Source organism: Dama dama, chromosome 30, assembly GCF_033118175.1.
Source record: "Dama dama isolate Ldn47 chromosome 30, ASM3311817v1, whole genome shotgun sequence".
NCBI classification, from domain to species: Eukaryota; Metazoa; Chordata; class Mammalia; order Artiodactyla; family Cervidae; genus Dama; species Dama dama.
In genome coordinates this window covers 39,578,017-39,605,129 of record NC_083710.1, presented here as the reverse complement: position 1 = coordinate 39,605,129, position 27,113 = coordinate 39,578,017, and the positions used below count along the sequence as shown (strand labels likewise).

The 27,113-nt window shown below is 39.3% G+C and overlaps 2 protein-coding genes across 3 annotated transcripts in view; both read left to right on the top strand.

The window, feature by feature from the left end:
• Positions 1-3,075, top strand: part of PARP4 (poly(ADP-ribose) polymerase family member 4) — a 68,724-nt gene extending 65,649 nt beyond the window's left edge. The window contains exon 34 of the mRNA XM_061133433.1: positions 2,198-3,075. Within this exon, the coding sequence (XP_060989416.1) occupies positions 2,198-2,393 (196 nt within the window). The 3' untranslated portion in view covers positions 2,394-3,075. The remainder of the gene's footprint in view (positions 1-2,197) is intronic.
• Positions 3,076-5,886: 2,811 nt separating this feature from the next.
• Positions 5,887-27,113, top strand: part of MPHOSPH8 (M-phase phosphoprotein 8) — a 42,980-nt gene continuing 21,753 nt past the window's right edge. For both annotated transcript variants that reach the window (XM_061133538.1, XM_061133537.1), the window contains exons 1-2: positions 5,887-6,229; positions 15,959-16,114. In XM_061133538.1, coding sequence (XP_060989521.1) covers positions 6,017-6,229; positions 15,959-16,114 — 369 coding nt within the window. In that variant the 5' untranslated portion in view covers positions 5,887-6,016. The remainder of the gene's footprint in view (positions 6,230-15,958; positions 16,115-27,113) is intronic.

Here is a 27,113-nt window from a genome sequence, read left to right as displayed (position 1 = left end):
AAACCTATAAATTAAAGGACATTTAAAAAAAAAGGAAGAACGTTTGAAAGGAGGCAAATGTAGCCCTTATTTGAATCCTGATTTGAACGAGACCCATTGTACTTTTTAAAAAGGACAGGGAAATTTAAACATTACCTGAATATTTTGTGATATTAAAGAATATTCATAACTATTTTTAAGTTTCACATTTAAGAAAAAGTTCTCTTAGAGATAATATAGACAAAATTAAAATAAATGAGTAGATCTATTTGTACCCTCTTACAAGGACTGATTAAATTCTCCACTTCTGGGGAATTCCCTGCTGGTCCAGTGGCTAGGACTCCATACTGTCACTGCCAGCAACCCAGGTTCTATCCCTGTTCTTAGAACTAAGATCCCACAAGCCATGCAGCTCAGCCATAAATAAATAATAAATTCTCTACTCCCAACATCATCAGACACAAAAGAGGTACTCAGAAAATAATTAACTGAGCAGTTTACTATATGTAATATATAAGTTCATTTTAAAAAGCAACATGTTTTAAATGAATATCTGGAAAAATACCTTGAAGAACCAGTGGAAGGGACTGTTTGATTTACAGGCACAACCAGTGAGCCACCTCCTCTTTTTAAATCTTTCCAACTATGATAGCCACTGGAATAAGTATTGATAACTTTGAGTCGCCTTTTGAATTGTTATGGCACAAACTATTAAGTGAAGATTTTGAAAAACAGTGAAGTATATCCCATCACACATCATAACACCCATGCTGTTACCATATCACTGTTATTGTGTGGGCAGAATGATTTGTTGGCACTTTATAAAAATATTTTAAGTAATTTTTGTTTCCTATTTATGCATATTTAAAGCTTTTATATATTTTCGGCTTCATGATGTACATAACATTAATCCAGTAGCACGTTGCGTGGAGGTATATGAACAAAATTTTCATGTTAGTAGAAACATCAAAGTTTAGAGGCCATCTGGATTCGTGAGAATATTTAAAATCATCTTGCTGCTTTTAGTAGTTAGTAACTGTCCGTAGACTAATAATTATTGGGTCTTTTTAACCATGCTGGGTATGCCAGCTATTTAGTATGTTCATGTCATCATATTCAGCTAACATTTATTGATTGCCAACTTTGTGCCAGAGACTGTTAAACTTTAAATTCATGCTTTTTGTTAATCCCCACAACAAACCCATAGGATCTTGTGTCACTGTTGTAACTGAAGAAAGAGACTTCCAGTGATAAATGAAAGCTGTAACAATATCACACAACTAGGGAATTCCCTGGTGATCCAGTAGTTAGGACTCTGCAGGTTCACCACTGAGGGCCAGGGTTCAATCCCTAGTCAGGGAACTAAAGTCCCACAAGACAGCTGGCCAACAACAACAAAAAACCAGTATCGCAACCAGTGCTGTGTGATCACAGAGGCAGGATTTGAACCCAGCTCTTAACCACCACACTACTCTGATGGCCCTTTCCCAGTTCATGGGGGAAAAAAACAGAAAGATGGAGAAAATTCTCCAGGTTTTCAGTTTCCCCCATATTCTTTGGTATATATCACCACTTGTTTGCTACCAAGTTCTAGCAGACAACAAAACAATGAGGAAGTAGCTAACTAATACTAATGAGCAATCCCACAGTTTTTCTGAGTCTTTAGTTTGAATAATTGACACCATTTTCTGGACACAAACTTGAAGTTTTTATGTTATGCACATTTTACAAGTAAGTTGTTCCTTGTTTTTGTGCTAAAATTAAATATATACCAGTATCTTGGGTGACTCTCAGGTACTTTACAAGTAAATAATGGAGTTGAGAATTCCTGGGACAATAAAAAGGAGAGAGAAATGAAAGCCTTTGTAAAATAGCATCAAGCTTGTCCTTGAAGGATAGAAAGGGGATGACAACAAGTAAACACGTAAAGGGCCGGAGAAGCTGGAGTTGTCCTGGAGCAAGAAGAACGTGTGTCACACATGGGGAAGCTCGGCAGTGAGGGGGCCACTCTGTTTCCAAGTAGTTGAATGCGTTTAATGCACTATGTCAGACAGGTGGAAGAACTTTCACAAAATGTCAGAGGAAAAAAAGAACTGCTTTTATTAAGTATCTTAATTTTTGACAGATTTTGTCTGATATAATGTGCTGGATTTGGTACCACATGACATTTCATATGTAATTATATTCTGAAATTGATGGAAAAATGTGTTTAATCTAGGAATATTCCCTGGGATTGTGAGAAAATAAAGAAAGCCAGTGAGTGGCTCAGAAGAACTGAAGGGCAGTACCCATCCATCTGCCAGCGGCTGGAGCTGGGTAAAGACTGGGACTCTGCCACCAAGCAGCTACTGGGGATCCTGCCCAGAGACACCACCTCCCCTCCTCACAGGCTCCTTAAGCACAGCCAAGGCTGACGCACATTCACTTGTCTTTTAGCCTGCACTCATGCCTCATGTGTATGATAATCAGATATAATTGATGCCTATAATGAAATCTAATTATGATTTTATTCAGTATAGCAATCACTTTCAAATAAATGGAAAAGGCTATTGTTTCAGTGAACTAACAAGCAATTGTACAATAAAAATTTCAAGGAGTTCCCTGGTGGTCCAGTGGTTAGGACTCCAAGCTTTTAATGCTGTGATTCTGGATTTGATCCCTGGTAAGGGAACGAAGATCCCACAAGCCAAGCAGTACAACCAAAAAAACTTTTTTAGATAAAAATTCTAATATTACAGAATTTTTTTTTTTAACCAGAGGTTGGGGGAGGGTAGAGATTGGATGAAGGTGATCAGAAGGTACAAATTTCCAGTTACACGATAAATAAGTACTAGGATGTAATGTGCGGCATGAAAATATAATTAACACTGCTGTATAGTACATATGAAAGTTGTTCAGAGACTAAATCCTGAGTTTTCATCACAAGGAAAAAATGATCTTCTTTTACTCTGTGCCTATATGAGGTGGTGGGTATCACTAAACTACTGTGATCATCATTTCATGATGTTTGAGAGTCAGATCATGGTGCTGCCATCTTAATCTTATACCGTGCTATATGTCAATTATATCTCAATAAAACTGGGAGAAAAAATTAAATCACTACCCTCTTGGACCTGTAAACTCCACTGGTAGGAATTGTACTTCTAGAAATTCATCTTACAGAAATGTGGGCACATTGACACATGCAGGTATCATATGTGCATATATACATAGTGCCATCACCCAGCATACGCAATAGAGCCCATTTAAAAAGTTCTATAAATAGGTGTTTGCGAGATAAAAATCTATCATGTCATATTCCAAACTAGTTACATTTGAGGAATAGAAACTTTATTTCTATCTTATATACTTTGAATTTTAAAAGTTGAAATTAAAAAAATTTAAAAATTTTACAAGGAACGTATGTACTTAGTTTTTATTTCAAAAATACATAAAAGCAGAGTAAATAGTGTAATGACCCCCATCAAGACATAAAGTATTTTGTCAATCTTTTTACATGTAGAACAGTCTTCTCTCCCCTCTTGCTGCTGAGGAACTGGTCTGGCTGTCTTACCAAATGTCCCACATTCTGGATATGTCTGTGTCCATTTCTCTTTCCCCATATTTCCTGTAAACTGGGAATTAAACCTGTAGTCCCGGGGAGATTAAGGATCAACGTTTTTGTCAACCTGAACCATGAAGTTTGGTTGATCTGCTTTAATAATGTTAACATTGATTAGCAGGTTTCCAATATGAAGTTGTTTCCCTACAACCAGCATTTTTCTGTGGAGAGATACTTCGACATCCAGTTCCTTATCAGTCAAATGATGCTGTTGTCTGAATCATTTTAAGAAATATTGTGATTCTCTATTTTATATCCTTCTTATTAGCTAGAATTCTGAAATAATAAGCTGTCCCCCATCAACTAATGTTGCTTTATTTAAAATTATAATTTAAATATTTTATTTAAAATGTTTTTATTTAATATTATAAATATCTCAAATTATTAGAATTGCTGCCCTTCTTTAGAGGTTGAGAGTCCCTGGAAGGCAGGCTCTGATGTATTTATCTTTATTTTCCTAACACCTAGGATGCACTTAGCAAGCCAGCACAAAGATCTGCTGCATCAGAGTCATAATCTGTTCATTTAAATTTTGTAAATTAGTTATTTTGTAAATTGTCAAATAAAAACTGTCACTTGCCATCTGCCTCTACAAGGATGAGGTCATTAGCCACTGCAGTCTCTGACCTGCAACACCCCCTGAAAGGAACTTAGGGCCAGGATCAGGAATGAGGCTCTGTGCTCTGGGAAAAACTCGCAGGACTGGCTTTCAAATATCTTCTGGAGATTTTATGAGACCAATTCTCGCACCTCCTCATACCTAGAAAAGCACTAAAGTCAGTAACAAGGACACCTGCTCCTCGTGACTAGCAGCGGCCCTCTGCCAAAGCAGGTGCTTGAGTGTGAGTACCCCCTTCACTGAAGTGACACCTGTGCTGAGCCCGCACCTCTTTGGAGCAGTTCCTCCAGTGCTGGGGAGAGCCTGTCTCCTGCATATAGTTCTCATTTTACCCCGAATAAGACTTTGCTCACAGTTCTCACCTTGTGCATTTATATCCATCAACAAAATTTAAGGTTAAATAAAAAGCTCCACTGCCACAAAGTCTCTTGTTGCTTATTTGCAATTCAAAGAGAAAAATACTTCACCTAACTACTGTGGGAGCAAAGAACTAAAGAGCCTCTTAATAAAAGTGAAAGAGGAGAGTGAAAAAGTTGGCTTCAAACTCAACGTTCAGAAAACTTAGCTCATGGCATCCAGTCCCATCACTTCATGGCAAATAGATGGGGAAACAGTGAGAGACTATTTTGGGGGGCTCCAAAATCAGTGCAGATGGTGACTGCAGCCATGAAATAAAAAGACACTTACTCCTTGGAAGAAAAGTTGTGACCAACCTAGACAGCGTATAAAAAAGCAGAGATATTACTTTGCCAACAAAGGTCCGTCTAGTCAAGGCTATGGTTTTTCCAGTAGTCTGAGAGTTGGACTATGAAGAAAGCTGAGCACCTAAGAACTGATGGTTTTGAACTGTGGTGTTGGAGAAGACTCTTGAGAGTCCCTTGGACTGCAAGGAGATCCAACCAGTCCATCCTAAAGGGAAATGAGTTCTGAATATTCATTGGAAGGACTGATGCTGAAGATGAAACTCCAATACTTTGGCCACCTGATGCGAAGAACTGACTCATTGGAAAAGACCCTTATGCTGGGAAAGATTGAAGGAAGGAGGAGAAGGGGACGACAGAGGATGAGACGGTAGGACGGCATCACCAACTCAATGGACATGAGTTTGATTAAGCTCCAGGAGTTGGTGATGGACAGGGAAGCCTGGTGTGCTGCAGTCCATGGGGTCGCAAAGAGTCGGAGACGACTGAGCGACTGAACTGAACTGAACTGAGGGCGAGAGTTCATTTTGGGGGGGGGGGGGGACACTTTTTGTCAATCACCTATAACCTGGGCAAATTACTTTTTATCACGTTCTCTGATTTTCCGGGGGGGGGGGGGGGGGGGCGGGGAATCCCAGCTAGAACTTGGAAAAGAAACGTTTTCCTTATCTTTAAACAGCACTCCCCTAAACTGTAACAGCACTGTGAGTTGCGTCTGACTGGATCCTAGGCGTTTATCCTAGCTACATCACCCAGATAAGAATTTCTGGCCCGCCGACTCCATTCCCCGCCAGCTTCCCGCAAGCCGCGCCCCGCGCCCATGCCCCTCAAGCCCGGCCCCCCGGCGCTGCCCCGAGACTCTCGCCAAGGCCTTACGTCGCGGCTCTTCCTTCCGCCCAAGGCACCTCCCCCCTAGGCCCGCCCACCCGCTTCCTGTGGGCGGTGCGGGGCTGAGGCGCGTCCGCGTTGACGTGTTTGTTGTGCGCGTGCGTCGCTCCTCGGTCCCTAACCCGCCATTGGCGCTTTCCAGTCGGCGGCGTCCGACTGGCCGAGTTTCGGGGCCGAAAGCGGGGCGCGCATAGCGGCCCCTCTCCAGGCAGCTTGGAGAGCTCCGTTATGGCGGAGGCGGAGGGAGCGAGCGTGGCTACAGTTCCTGGTTCGGGTGCCGAGGGCAGCGGTCAGTCGCCTGCAGTCGAAGGAGAGGGAGTTGGGGAGGGGGGCAAAGAGAAGAACGCGGCCGCGGAAGGAAAGGAGGCCGGAGGGGACAGCGAGGAGGACGGCGAAAATGTGTTCGAGGTGGAGAAGATCCTGGACATGAAGACTGAAGGGGTAGGTGCGGGCCCGGGGTGATGCTGCCCGCGCAGAGGGGGCTCCGGAGGCGGTGTGGCGGAGGTCCACGCCGCGGGGGCGCTGAGACCGGGGCTCCCTCCTAGGCCGCCGTCCTCGGCGCGGGGACAGTGTCTCGGCTCCGAGAACCGAGTGTCCTCGCCGCGCTCTGCCCCGCGCTTCCCCATCCCTCCTGGGGAACCCTGCTCAGTGTCTTGTTTGACCCTGGTCCCCCAAGAGTAAGGTGCTTCCTCCGTTTGTGTCCTTACGAGACTTTGTATAGACCTCTGTTTACATTTCAAGACTTCGTTCTTTATATGTTGGTCTCCTGCTAGATTGTGAACTCCCTTAGTACAGAGACTGTGCTCTTTATTAACTTGTTAACGCTGGCACTTGAATCCGGTACCTAGCATGCAGTAATTGCTTAATGTGTATCAGGTTAAGTGAGTGAATCAGTTGTGGGATGGGGGAAGGTGAGTGGGTGGAAGGATGGGCAATGGGAAGATATGTTTTAGTAAATAGGTGTAGGGTGATCAAAGGCCCTACACGATGGTCCTCTGTGTGTTGTGTTTTTAGTTCAATTTCTCAGTCGTATCCGACTTTGCAACCCCATGGACTGCAGCACGCCAGGCTTCCCTGCCCTTCTTTTTATTCCCTATGTTTTTTTAGTTGTCTCTCATTTCCCATTTGTCATATGCTACCTTTTTTTTTTTTTTTTTTTTTTGCGCATTCATTCAGTAGAATTTTGTTTTCAATTGCTGTCTGGTAGGTGCCGTGTTAGGTCCTGAGGATATAGAGATGATTTGTAGCATAAACGGTTGTTGATATAAAAGATTCTCTTGTCCAGAGGGGGGTAAATAACTGAAATCCAATGTCGACAATGTTATTGTTAGTTGCAGCGAAGTTAGAGACATTTTTATGTATTTTAATTTTCCCAATTACGTTGTAAATACCTTGAAGTGAGAGGTGGAGCATTCTTACACTTTTGTATCACCTGCGTTTAACATGGTCCCAGGCAGGCGGAAGATATTCAGAAAATAGTTAAGACGGTAATGTCTTCACAATTAAGATGATTCATTTCTTAATACAATATTTTATTTTGTCAGCTTCGAAGGATTGTAGGAACTGCACCTAAAGCCCCATCTTTAATTTTTTTTTTCCTTTATTTAAGTGGAATCTCACTATATTTGTTTGGTGTACATCTGCTTTTTTTGTTCAGTAACATCTTTGTGAGATTTAGTCCCTGCTGTTGGAGCTATAGTTTGGTTTTTTTGGTTGCTACTTAGTTACAGTTGACCTCAAACAACTTGGGCCCTAGGGGTGCTTGGCCCCGCACAGTTGAAGTGCCAGTATAACTTTTGACTCCCTCAAAACCTAATTACTAAAGGCTTTTTTACCAGAAAGGGAAGCCTTACCATAGTGTAAACAGTTAACAAATATTTTGTATGTTACGTGTATTATATATTGTGTTCTTAATAAAGGGCTTCCTTGGTGACTCAGCTGGTAAAGAATCCGCCTGCAATGTGGGAGACCTGGGTTCGATCGCTGGGTTGGGAAGATTCTTAATAAAAAAGTAAACTAAAGAAAATTGTAAGGAAGAGAAAATGTATTAATGGTATTGCATACCCTGTTTACATCACATGTTTACAAAATGAATTACCTGTCAGAGCCTACATCAATATTGTCTTAAATAAAACATTGTAGGTGTTGTATGTATTACTAACACTGGTATCAACAATGAAAAGGTAATGTGAAAAAGTTGAATGATGCAGTGTTTAATGGTAGCCTAGTGTAATCGATACAATTGCTTCACAGTAGCCTAGTTTGGGCTTCCCTGGTGGCTTAGTGATAAAGAATCCGCCTGCAGTGCTGGAGGCGCAGGAGCTGCCAGTTAAGATTCTTGGGTTGGGAAGATCCGCTGGGGGAAGGCATGGCAACCCACGCCAGTATTCTTACCTGGAGAATTCCATGGACAATCCATGGGGTCACAAAGAGTCAAACATGACCGAAGCTGCTTGGCACAGCACAGCAGTCTAACCTAGACACTAAAGAACACGTCATTAGAAAATTTTAAGGCATACAGTATTACAGTCATATTTATAATACAGTATCAGAGACATTGTTACATTTTTAAAGAAGTCATTTACCTTGAATAATAGGCTAATATTCAGTTTCTCCAATTAGAAAAGAATGATAATTCTTTGAAAGCAAAGTTTTAACACATTGAGAAAACAACACATTAATTTCCCATTAACTGTCACTCATCTTATGCCTTTGTAGTAATAGACCAACATCTGTATTCTTTGCATACTTTTTTCTTAATTATTTCAGTATTTCTAAACTATATGGTTCATCTCCAACTTTATTCAAATTGTTGAAAATCTCTAAAAATTTTTCCAATATATTTATTGAAAAAAATCTGCATATAAGTGGACCCCACAGTTCAAACCCATGTTGTTAAAAGGTCAACAGTATTCAATTGTATGAATATATTACAGTTTTATCTTTTCTACTACTGTTGATGGGCACCTAGGTTTTTTCAAGTTTTGGTCTACCGTGAATAATGCTTCTGTGAACTTTACTGATGGAGAAGAAAATGGCAACCCACTCCAGTATTCTTTCCTGGATGATTCCACGGACAAAGGAGCTTGGTGGGCTACATTCCATGGGGTTGCAAAGAGTCAGACACGACTGAGTGACTAACAGGCCAGGAACTTGACTGAACATGTCTCCTGGTGTATTGTGCACAAATGATTCTCTTGGTTGTATTGCTGTATACCTAGGAGTGGGAGGTATACACCTAGGAGGACAAGATGCATATGTCTTCAGCTTTAAGAAACTGTTTTCAAAAGTGGTTGTACCAATTTATACTACTACTATTGGCTTATGAGAATTCCTTTCATTTCGCATCCTGTCAACACTTGTTATCATCAGTCTTTATATTTTCAGCCAGTAGAGGTGGTATATTTGTTGGTGTTTCCTGCTTACAATTTATATTTTTCTGGACTTTACATTAGAAATCAGCATTGAAATCATTGAGTGTCTTTTCATATATTTATTCATCATTTGGTTATCTTTTATGAACTGCCCTTTCAGATCTCTGTACTGAGTTGTCTTTATTGATTTCTTGTATTCTGGATTCAAACCCTTTGTGAGTGGTGTCGTGTAAATCTCTTTTCCTGCTATGTCTTTTTGGTAAATAGAGTATGATTAATGTAGAAAAAGTTAATCTTTGTCTTGATGTTGAGTGCTTTTAATGTCTGGTTTGAGAAATCTTTCCTTACTCTAAATATTCTTTTTTTTTTTTTTCCTGAAAGCTGTATTGTTTTGTGTCTCTGACTTCTGTTTGCACATCACTTGTAATTGATTTTGTGTATAGTGTAATGTAGGAGTCAGGTTTCATTGAGCAAATCTTTCTTTTTATTCTTTAACAATGCCTTGTAAATTTTAGAATCAGCTTGTCAATTTCCTTGCACACATTTTTATTGAGATTTGCATTGAATCTGTGGATAAGTTTAGGATTAATTTAATTGCTTCAATAATACTTTATAGCTTTCTTTTAAAAAAATACTTATTTAGTTATTTATTTGGCTGCACCTGGTCTTAGTTGTGGTGTGTGGGATGTTTTTTGTTGTTGTTTCTGCAGGTGTGATTTCTTTAGTTGCAGCCTGTGAACTCTTAGTTGCAGCGTGCAAATTAATATATGACCAGGGATGGAACCCAGGCCCCCTGCATTGGGAGCAAGGAGTCTTAGCCACTGGACCACCAGAGAAATCCTTTTTTATAACTTTCTGTGTTGAAGTTTTAGTAAATTTGATTTTTGAGTGTTATTGATTTTTCAGTGCAGTGGTAAATGATTTTTTGAAAAGTTTCCTTGTCTTACTGTTATGTTGCTTATGAAATTAATTTTTGTATATTTACCCTTTGTTAAAGAGAGTCCCTTTATTTCTGGTTGCTAAATACTTTTATTGTGAATGGATGTTGAATTTTATTAAATCATTTTTGCTGCATCTATCATTGCATAATTTTTCTCCTTTATGTGATGAATTACACTGATTTCAACTTCATGTTCATAGAATAAACCAAAGTTGGCTGTGATATTATCCTTTTTAATATTAGATTATATAGTTCTTAATTATTTCTTTTATATCTGCTTTTTCTTTATGATTTTCTTTCCTTATTTGTTGGTCTTTTTCTAACATCTTGAGATGGATGCACAGCTTTTTAAAAGATATTTATTTTTAACTGATGATTGCTTTACAATATTGGTGTGATTTGTCATACATCAATATGAATTAACCATGGGTGTACTTATTTCTCCTCCCTCTTGAATCTCCCTCTCACCTCCCTCCCATTCCACCTCTCTAGGTTATTACAGAGCCCCAGCGTGAGTTCCCTGAGTCGTATAGCAAACTCCCATTAGCTGTCTATTTACATATGTTGGTGCATATGCATCCATGCTGCTCTCTCCATTCATCTCACCCACCCTTGTCCATAAATCTGTTCTCTATGTCTGTGTCTCCACTGCTGCTCTGCAAACAGATTTGTCAGTATCTTCCTTCTAGATTCCATATATGTGCATTAATATAAGATACTGTTTTTCTCTTCCTGACTTACTTCACTCTGTATATTAGGCTCTAGGTTCATCCACCTCATTAGAACTGACTCAGAAGAGTTCCTTTTCATGGCTGATGTGATTGTAAATACATACCACAGCTTCTTTATCCTTTCATCTGTTGATGGACATCTAGGTTGCTTCCATGTCTTGGCTGTTGTAAATAGTGCTGTGGTGAACATTGGGGTACATGTGTCTTTTTCAGTTTTGGTTTCTTCAGGGTGTATGCCCAGTAGCAGGACTATTGGATTGGATTGTAGTTTTATTCCTTGTTTTTAAAGGGCTCTCCATACTGTCTTCCACAGTGGCTGTATCAGTTTATGTTCCCACTAGCAATGTAGTGGTTCCTTTTTCTCTACCCTCTCCAGCACTTGTTATTTGTGGATTTTTTTATTATGGCCATTCTGTGTGGCATGAGGTGATATTTCATTGTAGTTTTGCTTTGCATTTCTCTAATAATGAGTGATTTTGAGCATCACTTCTTGTGTTTATTAGCCATCTGTATGTCTTCTTTGGAGAAATGTCTGTTTAGGGTTTTTGTGCTTTTTGATTGGGTTGTTTTTCTGGTATTGAGTTGTATGAGCTACCTGTAGATTTTGGAAGTTAATCTATCTGTCAGTTGTTTCATTTGCTATTATTTTCTCCCATTCTGAGGGTTGTCTTTTCACCTTATTTATAGTTTCCTTTGCATAGCTCACTGTTTTTAGCCTTTCTTTTTTCAAATAACATGCCTTTATGTTATGTTAAATTATGTTCTCATCTTACTTTAGTTGCAGCTCATAAATTAAGTTTGTTTTCATTCAGATAACATTATTTTCTAATTTCCATACATTGTGTACAGATACATTGCTTAATTTCCAAACATTTGAGTATTAGTAAATGTTTCGTGTGCTTTAAAAGAATTTTTTACTTTCACTGATATAAGTTCTTATGTTGTTTTACATTGAATGTTTGCTGATTAATTGTGTTGAAAGTGTTCCACTCAGTCACTCAGTGGTGTTCAACTCTGTGACCCCATGGACTGCAGCCTGCCAGACTCATCTGTCAATGGGATTCTCCAGGCAAGAATACTGGAGTGGGTCACCATTCACCTCTCTGGGCAATCGTCCCTACCCAGGGATTGAACCCAGCTCTCCTGCATTGCAGGCTAATTCTTGATATCATTTGGGCCACCAGGGCCCAATTAGGTTACTTGAAACCTGTAATACATCTGCCAGCAAGCAAATCAACCATTAGTTAATAACTTGAAACTGTGGGAGAATGGGGAAGTAATTTGAGAATAATTTGAATGGAAGAGGCTATTCTCTATTTCATTCAGTCTCAGTTCAGTCACTTAGTCGTGTCCGACTTTTTGCAACCCCATGGACTGCAGCACACCAGGCTACCCTGTCCATCACCAACTCCCCGAGCCTACTCAAACTCTTGTCCATTGAGTTGGTGATGCCATCCAACCATCTCATCCTCTGTCATCCCTTTCTCCTCCCTCCTTCAATCTTTCCTAGCATCAGGGTCTTTTCAAATGAGTCAGTTCATACTTCATATTCCTGATATTATTGATTAGTATAGCTGTCATTTTTTTGTGATATGTTTAAAGCAGTACTAAAAGATACCAGTACAGGAGACAGGGATCAAGACCATCCCCATGAAAAAGAAATACAAAAAGGCAAAATGGTTGTCTGAGAAGGCCTTACAAATAGCTGTGAAAAGAAGAGAAGCGAAAAGGAAAGGAGAAAAGGAAAGATATTCCCATTTGAATGCAGAGTTCCAGAGTAGCCAGCAAGAGATAAGAAAGCCTTCCTCAGGGATCAATGCAAAGAAATAGAGGAAAACAACAGAATGGGAAAGATTAGAGATCTCTTCAAGAAAATTAGAGATACCAAGGGAACATTTCATGCAAAGATAGGTTCGATAAAAAGACAGAAATGGTATGGACCTAACAGAAACTAAAGATGTTAAGAAGAGGTGGCAAGAATACACAGAAGAGCTATACAAAAAAGATCCTCACAACACAGATACTTAACGATGGTGTGATCACTCACCTAGAGCCAGACATCCTGGAATGTGAAGTCAGGTGGGTCTTAGAAAGGATCACTACGAACAAAGCTAGTGGAGGTGATGGAATTCCAGTTGAGCTATTTCAAATCCTGAAAGATGATGCTGTGAAAGTGCTGCACTCAATATGCCAGCAAATTTGGAAAACTCAGCAGTGGCCACAGGACTGGAAAAGGTCAGTTTTCATTCCAATCCCAAGGAAAGGCAATGCCCAAGAATGCTCAAACTACAGCACACTTGCACTCATCTCACACGCTAGTAAAGTAATGCTCAAAATTCTCCAAGCCAGGCTTCAGCAATACGTGAGCCGTGAACTTCCAGATGTTCAAGCTGGATTTAGAAAAGGCAGAGGAACCAGAGATCCAATTGCCAGTATCTGCTGGATCATCGAAAAAGCAAGAGATTTCCAGAAAAACATTTACTTCCGCTTTATTGACTATGCCAAAGCCTTTGACTGTGTGGATCACAATAACTGTGGAAAATTCTGAAGGAGATGGGAATACCAGAGCACCTGACCTGCCTCTTGAGAAATCTGTATGCAGGTCAGGAAGCAACAGTTACAACTGGACATGGAACAACAGACTGGTTCCAAATCGTGAAAGGAGTATGTCAAGGCTGTATATTGTCACCGTGCCTATTTAACTTAAATGCAGAGTACATCATGAGAAAGACTGGGCTGGAAGAAGCACAAGCTGGAATTATGATTGCCGGGAGAAATATCAATAACCTCAGATATGCAGATGACACCACCCTTACGGCAGAAAGTGAAGAGGAACTAAAGAGCCTCTTGATGAAAGTGAAAGAGGAGAGTGAAAAAGTTGACTTAAAGCTCAACATTCAGAAAACTAAGATCATGGCATCTGGTCCCATCACTTCATGGGAAATGGACAGGGAAACAGTGGAAGCAGTGTCAGACTTTTATTTTTGGGGGCTCCAAAATCACTGCAGATGGTGATTGCAGCCATGAAATTGAAAGACGCTTACTCCTTGGAAGGAAAGTTATGACCAACCTAGGTAGCATATTAAAAAGCAGAGACATTACTTTGCCAACAAAAGTCCATCTAGTCAAGGCTGTGGTTTTTCCAGTGGTCATGTATGGATGTGAGAGTTGGACTGTGAAGAAAGCTGAGTGCCGAAAAATTGATGCTTTTGAACTGTGGTGTTGGAGAAGACTCTTGAGAGTCTCTTCGACTACAAGGAGATCCTACCAGTCCATCCTGAAGGAGATCAGTCCTGGGTGCTCATTGGAAGGACTGATGCTGAAGCTGAAACTCCAATACTTTGGCCATCTGATGTGAAGAGTTGACTCATTGGAAAAGACCCTGATGCTCAGAGGGATTGGGGGCAGGAGGAGAAGGGGACGACAGAGGATGAGATGGCTGGATGGCATCACCGACTTGATGGACATGAGTTTGAGTAAACTCCGGGAGTTGGTGATGGTCAGGGAGGCCTCGCGTGCTGCAATTCATGGGGTCACAAAGAGTTGGACACGTCTGAACTGAACTGAACTGAAAAGATACTAGATATTTTTACTTTTATTATTTTTTGCCTCGCCATTTTAGAACATATTAGCTATTTTTACTTCTTTTATTTATTTATTGCCTTGCAATAACGTATCCTGACCAGGGATTGATCCCCCCACCCAACATGAGAAGTTCAGTCTTAACCATTGAACCTCTAGGGAAGTTCCTGCTTTTATTATTAATATACTTGAAGTCCATTAAAGTGCCTAGTTACAGTTGTGCTTTTTGTTCTTAATTTCATGTTCATAATACACTCAGACTCACTAGCCTTGAGTTTTTTTTTTTTTTTAACTAATTATCTAGTATATAGAATCTTAAGAGGATAGGAGGGCCATCTGCTTCCTTATAGTTTGGCTCATGGGTTAACCTCAGCTACCAAGAAAGTAGACATTATGGGAGTTTTGAAGATAAGTTTATAGATCCCAGGACTGTCATGAAATTTTTTTTAATATACAGCAAAGTCTTGGGCAATATTTGGGTTAACATCACTTCTATTGTAAAAAAAAAAGTATAATTCAGCTATTTAATTTCTTTTGTATACTGCTGTACACATAGTGACCCTCAGTAAACATTTATTGAATGAATGAATGAAGCAAAACTGCTGAAATAAAGGCTGTTACTATCAGTCAAGTCTGGAGCTAAAATTGAGGATATGCTCCTCATACTTGAAAATGATTATTAATATTCCTCATTGTCATTGACTAGATCAAACTTAATTGATAAGGAATATTAAATTTATATTTATGTTCATTGTTGAAATAAAACTTTAATAGTTTTTTTTTTTTTCTTAAATCAGAAAAGCTGCAAGAATTGTGTAGAATCTCCCACATGCCTTCACTCAGATCCCCCAGTTGTTAATATTGGCTTTATTTTTTTCTTCTATATACATTTTTTTCCTGCTCATTTGAAAGTAAAAAAAAAAAGAACAAGGGAGTATAGTTCCCTGACTAGAGATTGAACCTGGGCCACCTGCATTGGGAGTGCTGAGTCTTCACCGCTGGACCACCAAGGATACTTTTTTTTTTAAGACCACTTGCTTCAGAAGAACTCCCCTACACACACATTTTATTGTTGTTATTTAATTTAAAATTTTATTTTTTGATTTAAAAATTACTTATTAAGTGAAAAGTACCATATATAAAATAGATCGAAGATGAACTCTCCTTCCGTCCTCCTCCCCAGAAACTGTTACAATCACTGGCTTCTGTCTTAGAACATTTTAAGAGGTGCTTTTAGGCCAGTTCATGTTAGGAGGGGACAGAAGTTAAAATGTGACTGATGTCTTACTATTCCAATGTGGTAAGCAGTTGCCCTCGGGAGAAACTGTAGCTGGACTTGGATTGGGTGGAATTTCATTATGTGTTTTAAGATATTCACAAATGATCTCAGGAGATGAACTACTTTTTTTTTTAGATGAACATTTTTTATCATGATTTTAATCTCCATTTTAAGTTGGTTCATTTGTTCTCAGCAACTTTATTGCTTTGGAACTATAGTCAAGTCTAATATCCTTTATTTGACTGTTTTTAATTTATGTTACAGGGTAAGGTCCTTTATAAGGTGCGTTGGAAAGGATACACAGCAGATGATGATACCTGGGAGCCTGAGATTCACCTTGAGGACTGTAAGGAAGTTCTTCTTGAATTTAGGAAGAAAATTGCAGATAACAAAGCTAAATCAGTGAAGAAAGATATCCAGGTATTATATTTTATCTCATAGTGGTTGTTTTTTTTTTTTAATATAATAAATTTACTATAAATTTAATGGTATACAAAATGTACAGTATGGAATTTACAAGGAAAAATTAAATATACAGCATTTCTATTGTAAGCTCTGTACAGCCAGTTGATTCTCATAGTGTTTTCATTGATTTTTGCCAAAGTGTTCTTTCTGTAGCCAGCCTGTGATTGCAGGTGACAAACAGCTATAGTTTGGACATGTTGATTAAGTTACAAGTAACATGAAAGTGGGGAGAAAAGAGACGTGTTGAAATTTTACTTGTTTGTCCATGATGTGAACATTGTGTTTTCGTATACCTGAGGAATACCTTTTGTGCTATTCATGTTACTACTGCAGATGCACCACATACTTTGGTATTTAATTGGCTTTCAGTTGCTCACTCGTGTCCGACTCTTTGCAACTTCATGAACTGCAGCTCGCCAGGCCTCCCTGTCCATCACCAACTCCCAGAGTTTACTCAGACTCTTGTCCATTGAGTCGGTGATGCCATCCAACCATCTCATCCTCTGTCGTCCCCTACTCCTCTCACCTTCGATCTTTCCCAGCATCAGGGTCTTTTCAAATGAGTCAGCTATTTGCATCAGGTGGCCAAAGTACTGGAATTTCAGCTTCAACATCAGTCCTTCCAATGAAATTCAGGACTGATTTCCTTTAGGATGGACTGGTTGGCTCTCCTTGCAGTCCAAAGGACTCTCAAGAGTCTTCTCCAACACCACAGTTCAAACACATCAATTCTTTGGTACTCAGCTTTCTTTATAGTCCAGCTTTCACATCCATACATGACTACTGGAAAAGCCATACCTTTGACTAGATGAACCTTTGTTGGCAAAGTAATGTCTCTGCTTTTTAATATGCTGTCTAGGTTGGTCGTAACTTTTCTTCCAAGAAGTAACCGTCTTTTTATTTCAAGGCTGCAGTCACCATCTGCAGTGACTTTGGAGCCCCCAAAAATAAAAGTCTGACACTGCTTCCACTGTTTCCCTGTCCATTTCCCATGAAGTGATGGGACCAGATGCCATGATCTTAGTTTTCTGAATGTTGAGCTTTAAGTCAACTTTTTCACTCTCCTCTTTCACTTTCATCAAGAGGCTCTTTAGTTCCTCTTCACTTTCTGCCGTAAGGGTGGTGTCATCTGCATACCTGAGGTTATTGATATTTCTCCCGGCAATCATAATTCCAGCTTGTGCTTCTTCCAGCCCAGTCTTTCTCATGATGTACTCTGCATTTAAGTTAAATAGGCACGGTGACAATATACAGCCTTGACATACTCCTTTCACGATTTGGAACCAGTCTGTTGTTCCATGTCCAGTTGTAACTGTTGCTTCCTGACCTGCATACAGATTTCTCAAGAGGCAGGTCAGGTGCTCTGGTATTCCCATCTCCTTCAGAATTTTCCACAGTTATTGTGATCCACACAGTCAAAGGCTTTGGCATAGTCAATAAAGCGGAAGTAAATGTTTTTCTGGAAATCTCTTGCTTTTTCGATGATCCAGCAGATACTGGCAATTGGATCTCTGGTTCCTCTGCCTTTTCTAAATCCAGCTTGAACATCTGGAAGTTCACGGCTCACGTATTGCTGAAGCCTGGCTTGGAGAATTTTGAGCATTACTTTACTAGCGTGTGAGATGAGTGCAAGTGTGCTGTAGTTTGAGCATTCTTGGGCATTGCCTTTCTTAGGGACTGGAATGAAAACTGACCTTTTCCAGTCCTGTGGCCACTGCTGAGTTTTCCAAATTTGCTGGCATATTGAGTGCAGCACTTTCACAGCATCATCTTTCAGGATTTGAAATAGCTCAACTGGAATTCCATCACCTCCACTAGCTTTGTTCATAGTGATGCTTCCTAAGGCCCACTTGACTTCACTCACATTCCAGGATGTCTGGCTCTAGGTGAGTGATCACACCATCGTTGTTACCTGGATCATGAAGCTCTTTTTTGTACAGTTCTTCTGTGTATTCTTGCTACCTTTTCTTAATATCTTCTGCTTCTGTTAGGTCCATGCCATTTCTGTCCTTTCTTGAGCCCATCTTTTCATGAAATGTTCCCTTGGTATCTCTAATTTTCTTGAAGAGATCTCTAGTCTTTCCCATTCTGTTGTTTTCACCTCTATTCATTTGCACTGATCACTGAAGAAGGCTTTCTCATCTTACTTGCTATTCTTTGGAACTCTGCATTCAAATGGGAATATCTTTCCTTTTCTCCTTTGCTTTTTGCTTCTCTTCTTTTCACACCTATTTGGTATGAAATAGTGATTAGTAAAACTAATCACCTTTAGTAACGTATTTCTGAGTCTGACTTTTCTGCTAATTAAAATAATTAGATCACTTTGTAAAGCTGTAGTTTTTCATCTATAACATAAAAGGTATACCTTTAATCTATTTCAGATTATTCACAAGTTTGATTATATCCACTTCAGTTTTTAGCCACTTTATTGTTTTTTAGGAGCTCTTGTTGATGCTAAGGAAGGATAAAGGATTCAAAGGAACTCAGATGAGTTAAACTTCCTTCATCAGCAGTTTGGAAAAAGACTTGATGGTGGTTGAAAGTGGGATAACTTAAAACTGACGCACAAATTTGGCTCAAGGGTTTCCTTTTAGGGGTTTATCTGTTGTTTTATCTTTGATTCTTATATTCCACACATTATTGAATTGGCTTTATTTATGATCTTCTGAGGATTTCCTGTTTTTAAGTTTCATTTATAGCTTTTATTTATAAATCAAACCCACTCTTGTGCAATTTCTTCTTTTTGCTTTTAGTTTTTTTTTTTATTAGAAGTAATTTCATTTTTTAGACTGACAGATGTTCTTGAACTTAGAACTATTAATATACAGTGAAAATCACTCGCAACAAAATTTCTTATTGAAGTTTTTATTTTAAGGACTGAATATTGATCCCTTCTTTCCCTACAGTTTGAATTTTACTGCACACTTAGTATCTTTTGAATGACAAAAGCAGTATTAGGACTGTGTGTAATGGTTGTTAACAATAATTGTAGTGATAGAGGCACCTCTGCCTGGCTAGTGCTTGTACTCTTTATGTACCAGATACCCAGCCAGCATTTTTATGGATTAGACTGAAAGAACTGAGGCTTAAATGATTTAAGTAACTAAGCTCAGTTCACCAGTTAGTACTGATAGAGCCAGGCACTATGATAGGCTTTCTTTTGGTTTAGGCTATAGTTTGAAATTGGTTTAGAAGAGTGGAATTACCAGTTTTTAAAATGTAAGCTGTAGTGGCAGGGTCTTTAATAAATAGTTTTTTAATTACTAAGGAAACTCTTTTGTACTTTTTAAATTTTTGTAAAGGAAATCCTTTATGAGTTCACATTAGAGCCTTTTTTCCTTAAGTGTTTTGCTATAGTCATACTTCACTTTTCTAGAATGGGTGCCTACTCCCTCCTTCCCTGTTTCTTTCACTGAAAATACTTATAGACACAAATGCACCTATTGTACTAGGTGATTGGTTCATACTGCTCTCAAAATTTAGACATTTTGATTGAGTTTTCTTAAATTCATCTTTAACTTTACTCCCTGATTAGTGAGATAAGTTTGCTGACAGTTTTCTCAGAAAGTCTTGACTCATAGAACACTGGCTTTGTTGTCCCGTCACATCACCAGGGCTCTGCTTCAACCCAGCTTGCACAGGAGTCTGGATGAGAACGACTCCTGATAGACTGCTGGGTTTGAGGCATCTTCTAAAGCTTAAAAATCCTTGTCCTAGTTTTAGGGAGATACTTTTCCACTTGGAAGTGTCTTTTTCTAAACTGTCCTTACTATTTTATAAATAACTTAAAATTCCAGGCACTAATAACATTTTGAATCTTTATAAGATTGAAACCCCTGTTTCTTTCTTTTTTTTTTTTTTTGTATTGGAGTATAGCTGATAAACAATATTGTGATTGTTTTAGGTGCATAGCAGAGCAACTCAGCCATGCGTATACATGTATCTATTCTCCCTCAAACTCCCCTCCCATCCAGGCTGCCATATTAACATTGAGCAGAGGTCTCCTCGGGTATACAGTATGACCTTGTTGGTTACCCGTTTTAAATATAACTGTGTGGAAATGAATGTGTTAGTCTCAGTTGTGTCTGACTCTTTGCAACCTCATGAACTTTAGCCCTCCAGGCTCCTCTATCCATGTGATTCTCCAGGCAAGAATACTGGAGTGGGTAGCCATTCCCTTCTCCAGGGGATCTTCTTCACTCAGGGATCGAACACAGGTCCCAGATTATGGGCAGATTCTTTACCATCTGAGCCACTAGGGAAGCCCACATTTATACAGTATTTCAGTATTTATATTGCTATGACTTTTAACCTAATTATTGAATGGTGTCGGTAGACAAGTCTATGGCAAAAATGCAACTACTCATTAACCTTTTCCCACTTTAACAAAATAGTTTTGCTGTTCATGAGTTCTTGTGATTGTCTCACTCTAGGTGTAGAGGCAGAGAGTAGGAGAAAATGCTTCATTCACCTCGTCATCACTGTTCATGCAAGAAACAGACATGTGCCACCTGTGAAAAACGATATTTGCCTGTCACCAAAATCTTTGTCTTATGGAGAAGTGTTACTAATTCTGGGAGCCCTGTTTGTTCAGGACTCAGTCAGCATCACAGAAAGAGAAGTGGTTTCTACCAAAACGTGACTGTTGATTCTATTCACCAGAAAATATATATCATGCACAAATGGTATTTGTTTATTAAAATACTTTTTTTAGCATTTGGATACCTTTTTATCTTTTTGCTGACTATCGGGTAGTTTGAGATTTTTTTTAAAAGCAATGAAGTACTGTTTAACGTTGATTTGTGTGATACAGTCTAGACCTTCATTTTTAGTCAACTAAAACTCCACAGCTAGGCACTGGCTGGTTTCCTTGAGAGCTCTGATAATGGATGTTACATGACAAAGAATAACCTCTGCTGGACCATCACAGCAACATTTTACTGCTTTTACCTTCCTGGTTGTCTTTTTGGGGGTAGAATGTTTTTTGTTTGTTTGTTTGTTTGTTTTAGTAAATATCAAGTGTCTTATATGGGCCAGACCCTTAAATGGTCGTAGTTTTACAAGAATAGATCATATCTGTCTTCTGTTCTTGAGGAGCCTTACAAGTTGTCCATTTGTGATCTTACTTTTAAGAATAGTTCCATATACTTGCCTTCTGCCTTTCTTTTAAAATAACTTTTTATCAGTACATATTCTAGCCAGCAAATAGCTGTGCTTTTTAATAATTAATCTGTGTCCCTACTCCTCAGCTAAGAGATAGTTTTGCCTTTATTTTAAAATTTTTCTGAGGATAGTTTTTTTTTTTTTTTCTTGAAATACTGGCTATAAAGTAATATATGTACTCTTTTAATATAAAACTAATGAGACTTTGTACATCCAAATAAGCTTTATTTTTAAGTGTACATTTTTTGAAGTAAACATTTATTCCAGTAGTGCCATGAACCAAAATGTTTTTAAACTTACTCTTTTGGAATTGCCTTCGTAAGAATGTCAATGTCATGCAAGAAAATAATTTCTAATGATGCCTCCTTTTTGTGTGCAAAAAAAAAATGCATGATAATGGTTCTGACAGTGCAAAAGTGCACTTCCAAAAGTTATTTGAGCAGTGGTTGTGCTGTTGAAGAGCTCATGCTTCCCAGAGGTGATTAGCTAGAGGGAGTGACCCTGAGGGGGGTGTATATTGTGCGGTGATTTTGTCATCACACCTTGTCCATCCGGTATTGACCTAGTGGAGGAGGGCGACTGACCCTGACCTGCTTGAGTCGGCCCCAGTGTATGCCTATTGACTTACTATAATCATGATCAGAGCCCCCCTTCATTTTCAGAATTGCCCTAGTTTGGATAATAAATGTTTGTTGTGTGTGTGAAACTATTCAAGTAAGTAAAAAGACAGAATACTAGTGTACTCAAAGTGCTCAGGTTTGTGATATGTGTGGTTTTAATTTTATTTGCTTTTTAGTTAATTTAAAAGTTAACACTAATTCCTTTCTATCATCTAATACCTGTTTGTCAGTTGGTAACTAATTTTTATATCCTGACTTCATTGAATCTGTCCAGTTATTCCAGGGCTGGATCACCCCAGTGCAACTAACCTGGCGATTCATTTGAAATCAACTAGTAATTTCACACTGTGAAGTTACACTTGTTTCTTAATACCTTCTAATATCTAATAATCTATTCAGTTTCTCTCAGTTGTCTCAAACAAAGCATGTCTTTGTTGACTTGATTGAATTGGGATTTGAAGGAGGTCTCGATGTTATATATCCTTGATAATCTCTGCATCTCTCTTAATCTATAACAGCTTCTTCCTATAACCTTCCCCCCATTTTTCCCCATCATGTCTATTTGATGAAGAGACCAGATTATTTTTCTGTAGAGTTTCCCATATTCTGGGTTTTGAGCACATGGTGTCTTTTAACGTGTTCCTCTGTCCCTCCTTGTCTCTGTGAACTGGTAGCAGATGTAGAAGCAGGATTGCACGGGAGTTTATTGGTTTTTTTATTGATATTTTGTGTGGATGGTCGTGAGCCTTGCTGTAACACGTCAGAATGCCCATCTTGTCTAGTTGACTCCTCTCCCGTGAGGTTAACAGAATCTCTGAGATGAGGCATTTCAGTCTGATCCATGTGACAAATCCTCATATTTCATGTGTAGGTTTTAGGAGCCACTGATGGTCATTGCCTGGAATCATTATTTTATTACAGCTTGCAATTTTATAATTCTGGCATTCCTTTGCCTTTACTACTTGTGTTACTGGGAAGATGATTCTGAGATGCTGTGGTCCTAACTGACTCTGGAAGGGGAGAAGGGAGGAGCTGAGTTGAGGTGGTGAGGCTGCAGAATTGATGCATGACGGTCAGTGGCTGACGGAAGAGCAGAGTCAAGAGACAACTCAAATTACTGAATTGAGAACCTAGATACATCATGGTGTTACTCAGGGAACAGCTCCACTTTTGAACACGTGAGATTTTAGTTACTTGTTTGTTGTCCAGGTGAAGATGGCCAGTCTCCCATTGGAAACATGGGTCTGATCTGAGTTGAGGAGGAAGATTTGGGCTAGGAATGTAGGTTGGGGAGTTGATGGTGTGTGTGGGATATTTTTTCTTATTAACTCTGTTTCAACTGATAATCTGACTATAAGATTGACTGTATTTTGGGGGGGGGGGGGGATTTCAGTTTTAGAATTAGTTTAAATTTTTTTCGAAGCAGTTAGTCAAAGCTTTGTCTAGCAAGTTTTGTCTCTTCTTCCTCTTTGTCCCCCACCACCACCCTGCTTTCTCCCTTTATTTTTTCCTTTTTTCAAAGAAAACTTCATTAAATGCTTTGGAAAGACTGACTAAAAATGAGTCACTTAAAAAAATCACAGTTGATAAAGAGACATTACATAATGAGGAAGGTTTCAATTCTCCAAGAAGACATAACAATTCTTAATGTGCCCCCTTTTATCAATTCAGAAAATTTAAGTAAAAACAGGGTATTCTGTTTGGAAATGAGGCGTCACCACTGTTTCAAGAAGGTGGAAGTCAGCTGTCAACTCTTCAGGATTGAGGGAAATTTGAGAAGGTCTCCTACAGGCAAGTAGTTCTGTAGACAAGTGTCCTACAGAACTTGCTTAAAGCAGAGGGGTAGCTTTCAGGTGAGCCTTGATTGAGTTGCAGGCTTCGCCTTTGGTTTCTGTGTGTGTATTTGTTCGAAGCAGCAGAGACTCTCTTCTGTGTCAGGACCCGTGATACCTCAGCAGTATCATGGCAGCAGTGCTTTTGTCACAGGTGGAGCCGGTGTCTGGCCACACCATGCAGGTTTCCTGATGGTCCTGGGGGGTCCGTCACCGAGCTGTGTCCTGTCTTCTTGGTTTCCTCTCATCTAATACCCCCCAGAGCCCCCCTCCTTTTCAGAATCCAGTCCAATTGTTTTATAGAAGCTTCTTCGTATTGGAATTAGACGGATGCTAATTAATGTTAAATCACAAATAGTATTTTTAAAATTGAAATTAGATGATTTGTAGATGAAGCATAGACATTTGGGCACATATATTCTATCGGTAAGGTACATGATATCGATAGATGGGTCCTGTGTCAAGTTATCTCATTGCTGGTGTTAAATTATAATTATGTGATAAAGTGAGGTCTATCATTTTTTCTTTCCTTTTAAACGTACCTTTTCCCCTGTAAAATAGTAAGTAACCTAATAAGTAATCTTTCAGACTGAGAATCACTTCTTCAACAACCTCTCACCCATGATTTTAAGATAATTTTGAAGAATTTTGCTTTAATTGGTTATTACTGTGGTGGTTGCAAATAATAACTTTTCCAATTCTGTTTTTGTGAGCTTTTTAGTTTGTATCCTATAAAGAGCAGCTCCTCCCTCCCCCTTAAATTTTTTAAGTACCAGTACACACTCTTGGAGTCTTTTTATTTGATTGCTGTTGTTAAAACAGGCCCACCCTTGGTTTGTGGGACACCCTCTAGGTGAGCTCCTGTGTCCTCATGTGGTTTCCCTGTCTGGGCGCGTCTTTGCTCCCTGGACAAAGTGTCCCCATGTACCCTCCTGCTCCAACTCTGGTACCAACCTTTATTCAGGGAATCTTGATTCTTTTTAGGGCAGAACAGAATTTAGAAACCAAGATGAAGTTATTGCTACTGGGATATCATTATTTCTAGGCCCTTTAGACAGAGATAAAGGGAAAAATACATGTTAGTTTTAAGTCAAGTTCATATTGATGTTTAATTTCAGTCCATCACCACTCTGTCTTCCTGTCATTTCCAGTGTCTGTGGTTCTGTCTCCCTTTTCTTCCATGAGAACTCTGGTGTTCATCAATATTATATGTAGTCATTTACTGAGCCCTGCAATAATTAGAAATTAGTTTCAGATTTACTATGCCCATTCTACTGTGAAATTCCAAAGTTATTTACAGTTGTTTTTGTTCCTACAGTGTATTCAGTTCAGGTGTTGATTGTTCAAAAATTACTTGAATTAATTCTTTTTTATCTTTTCTGTGGTTATCAATTTGATAAATAGGTTATTGATGTTGTTAATTAGTACCTATTTTCTCACATCCTTCCCTTTCCCTCTACACCCAGTTTGAAATACGTCTCTATAATGACAAATCTGAGTTTCTTTCTCTTATGAATGACTTGGTCTTTTCACCTGATGCCTCAAATTTTTTTATTTTCATTGTTTTGTATAAACCAAAATTCAGCTGAGTAAATTTGAAGCTCTAATTGGCTTTATCCAATTCATGAATCAGACGGCATCTATCTAACAAACAGAAGGATGCTCCCAGGTGCTCATGAAAGGGAAGGTTGTAATTGGCAGATGGAGACGATTCAGTTCAGTTGCTCAGTCCTGTCCAACTCTTTGCAATCCCATAGACTGTAGCACACCAGGCTTCCCTGTCCATCACCAACTCCCGGAGCTTGCTGAAACTCGTGTCCATTGAGTCAGTGATGCCATCCAACCATCACATCCTCTGTCGTTCCCTTCTGCCTTCAGTCTTTCCCAGCATCAGGGTCTTTTCCAGTGAGTCAGTTCTTCACACCAGGTGGCCAAAGCATTGAAGCTTTAGTTTCAGCATCAGTCCTTCCAGTGAATATTGAGGTTTGATTTCCTTTAGGATTGACTGCAGTCCAAGGGACTCTCAAGAGTCTTCTCCAGCACCACAGTTCAAACGCATCAATTCTTTGGCACTCAGCTTTATTTATGGTCCAACTCTCACATCCATACACGACTACTGGAAAAACCATAGCTTTGACTAGATGGACCTTTGTCGGCAAAGTAATGTCTCTGTTTTTTCATATGCTGTCTAGGTTTGTCACAGCTTTTCTTCCAAGGAGCAAGTGTCTTTTAATTTCATGACTTCAGTCACCATCTGCAGTGATTTTGGAGTCCAAGAAAATAAAGACTGAGACTATTTCAGACCAGATCACCTTGCCTCACGGAGAGGCTGGGGGTCCTATTAGGGCAGGTACTTCACCATTGCTGATCAGAAAACTCTAGACTGCTGGTTTATAATTCTGAGTGTGGTTAGGTATTTGTCTTGATGGGCTTAGGATCAGCAACTGCATTTGGGGCCTGTTGTTTGTTTTTAACAGTAGGTGTATCTCTCTTGCATACTGTTGTTCTTTTTAGGTTAATTACTCTGTTCCTTTGTCTGCTTTCTCTTATAACAATTTAGTAAAATACTCTGCTCTAGAGCAATCAATTTATATTGCTTATATTTATATGAATTACTTTTTTGAAATTTTAGGAGGCAAAGGAGGAGAACAAGATACTATTTTTTAGCTTTATGACTGCTGAGCAAGCTTTATTTATTTTATGAAGAATTAGACAGTATAACCTCAGACTTTATGAGGGGTTTTTTTGGGCTCTGGTTTCACCCTGCCGCCACCATCATTGTTGTTGATTAGTCACTAAGTCACGTTCAACTCTTTTGCGACCCTAGAGGCTGTAGCCTGCCACCACCATCACTTATATCTGAATCTTCTATTTTCTATTTTCTCTGACCTTCTTTGTTTGGAATCTGATCTCAGCAGTTTCTCATGGGGGTGCCTTTTCCGGTACACCTGGCAGGGAGCACCGGCTGGTTAGAGAATGCTCAGCCTGGGCCGTCCCTTCACGGTCCAGTGCCCAGAGCTCCTGCCCTTTCTTTCAGCAGCTCCCCTCACAGTGACCCGCTAGACTTTTGAGTGATTTCTTCCATTCTCCTTGCTGCCTTTGCTTGCTCCTATGTGGATATTTGTACCACAGGGGTCTTACTGCTATTACTAGTTTGTTCCTAAAGTGAAAGGTAAAATGAAAGTCACTCAGTCATGGACTATACAGTTCATGGAATTCTCCAGGCTAGAATACTGGAGTGGGTACCCTTTCCCTTCTCCAGGGGATCTTCCCAACCCAGGGATCGAACCCAGGTCTCCCGCATTGCAGGTGGATTCTTTACTGCCTGCAGTGTTTGTT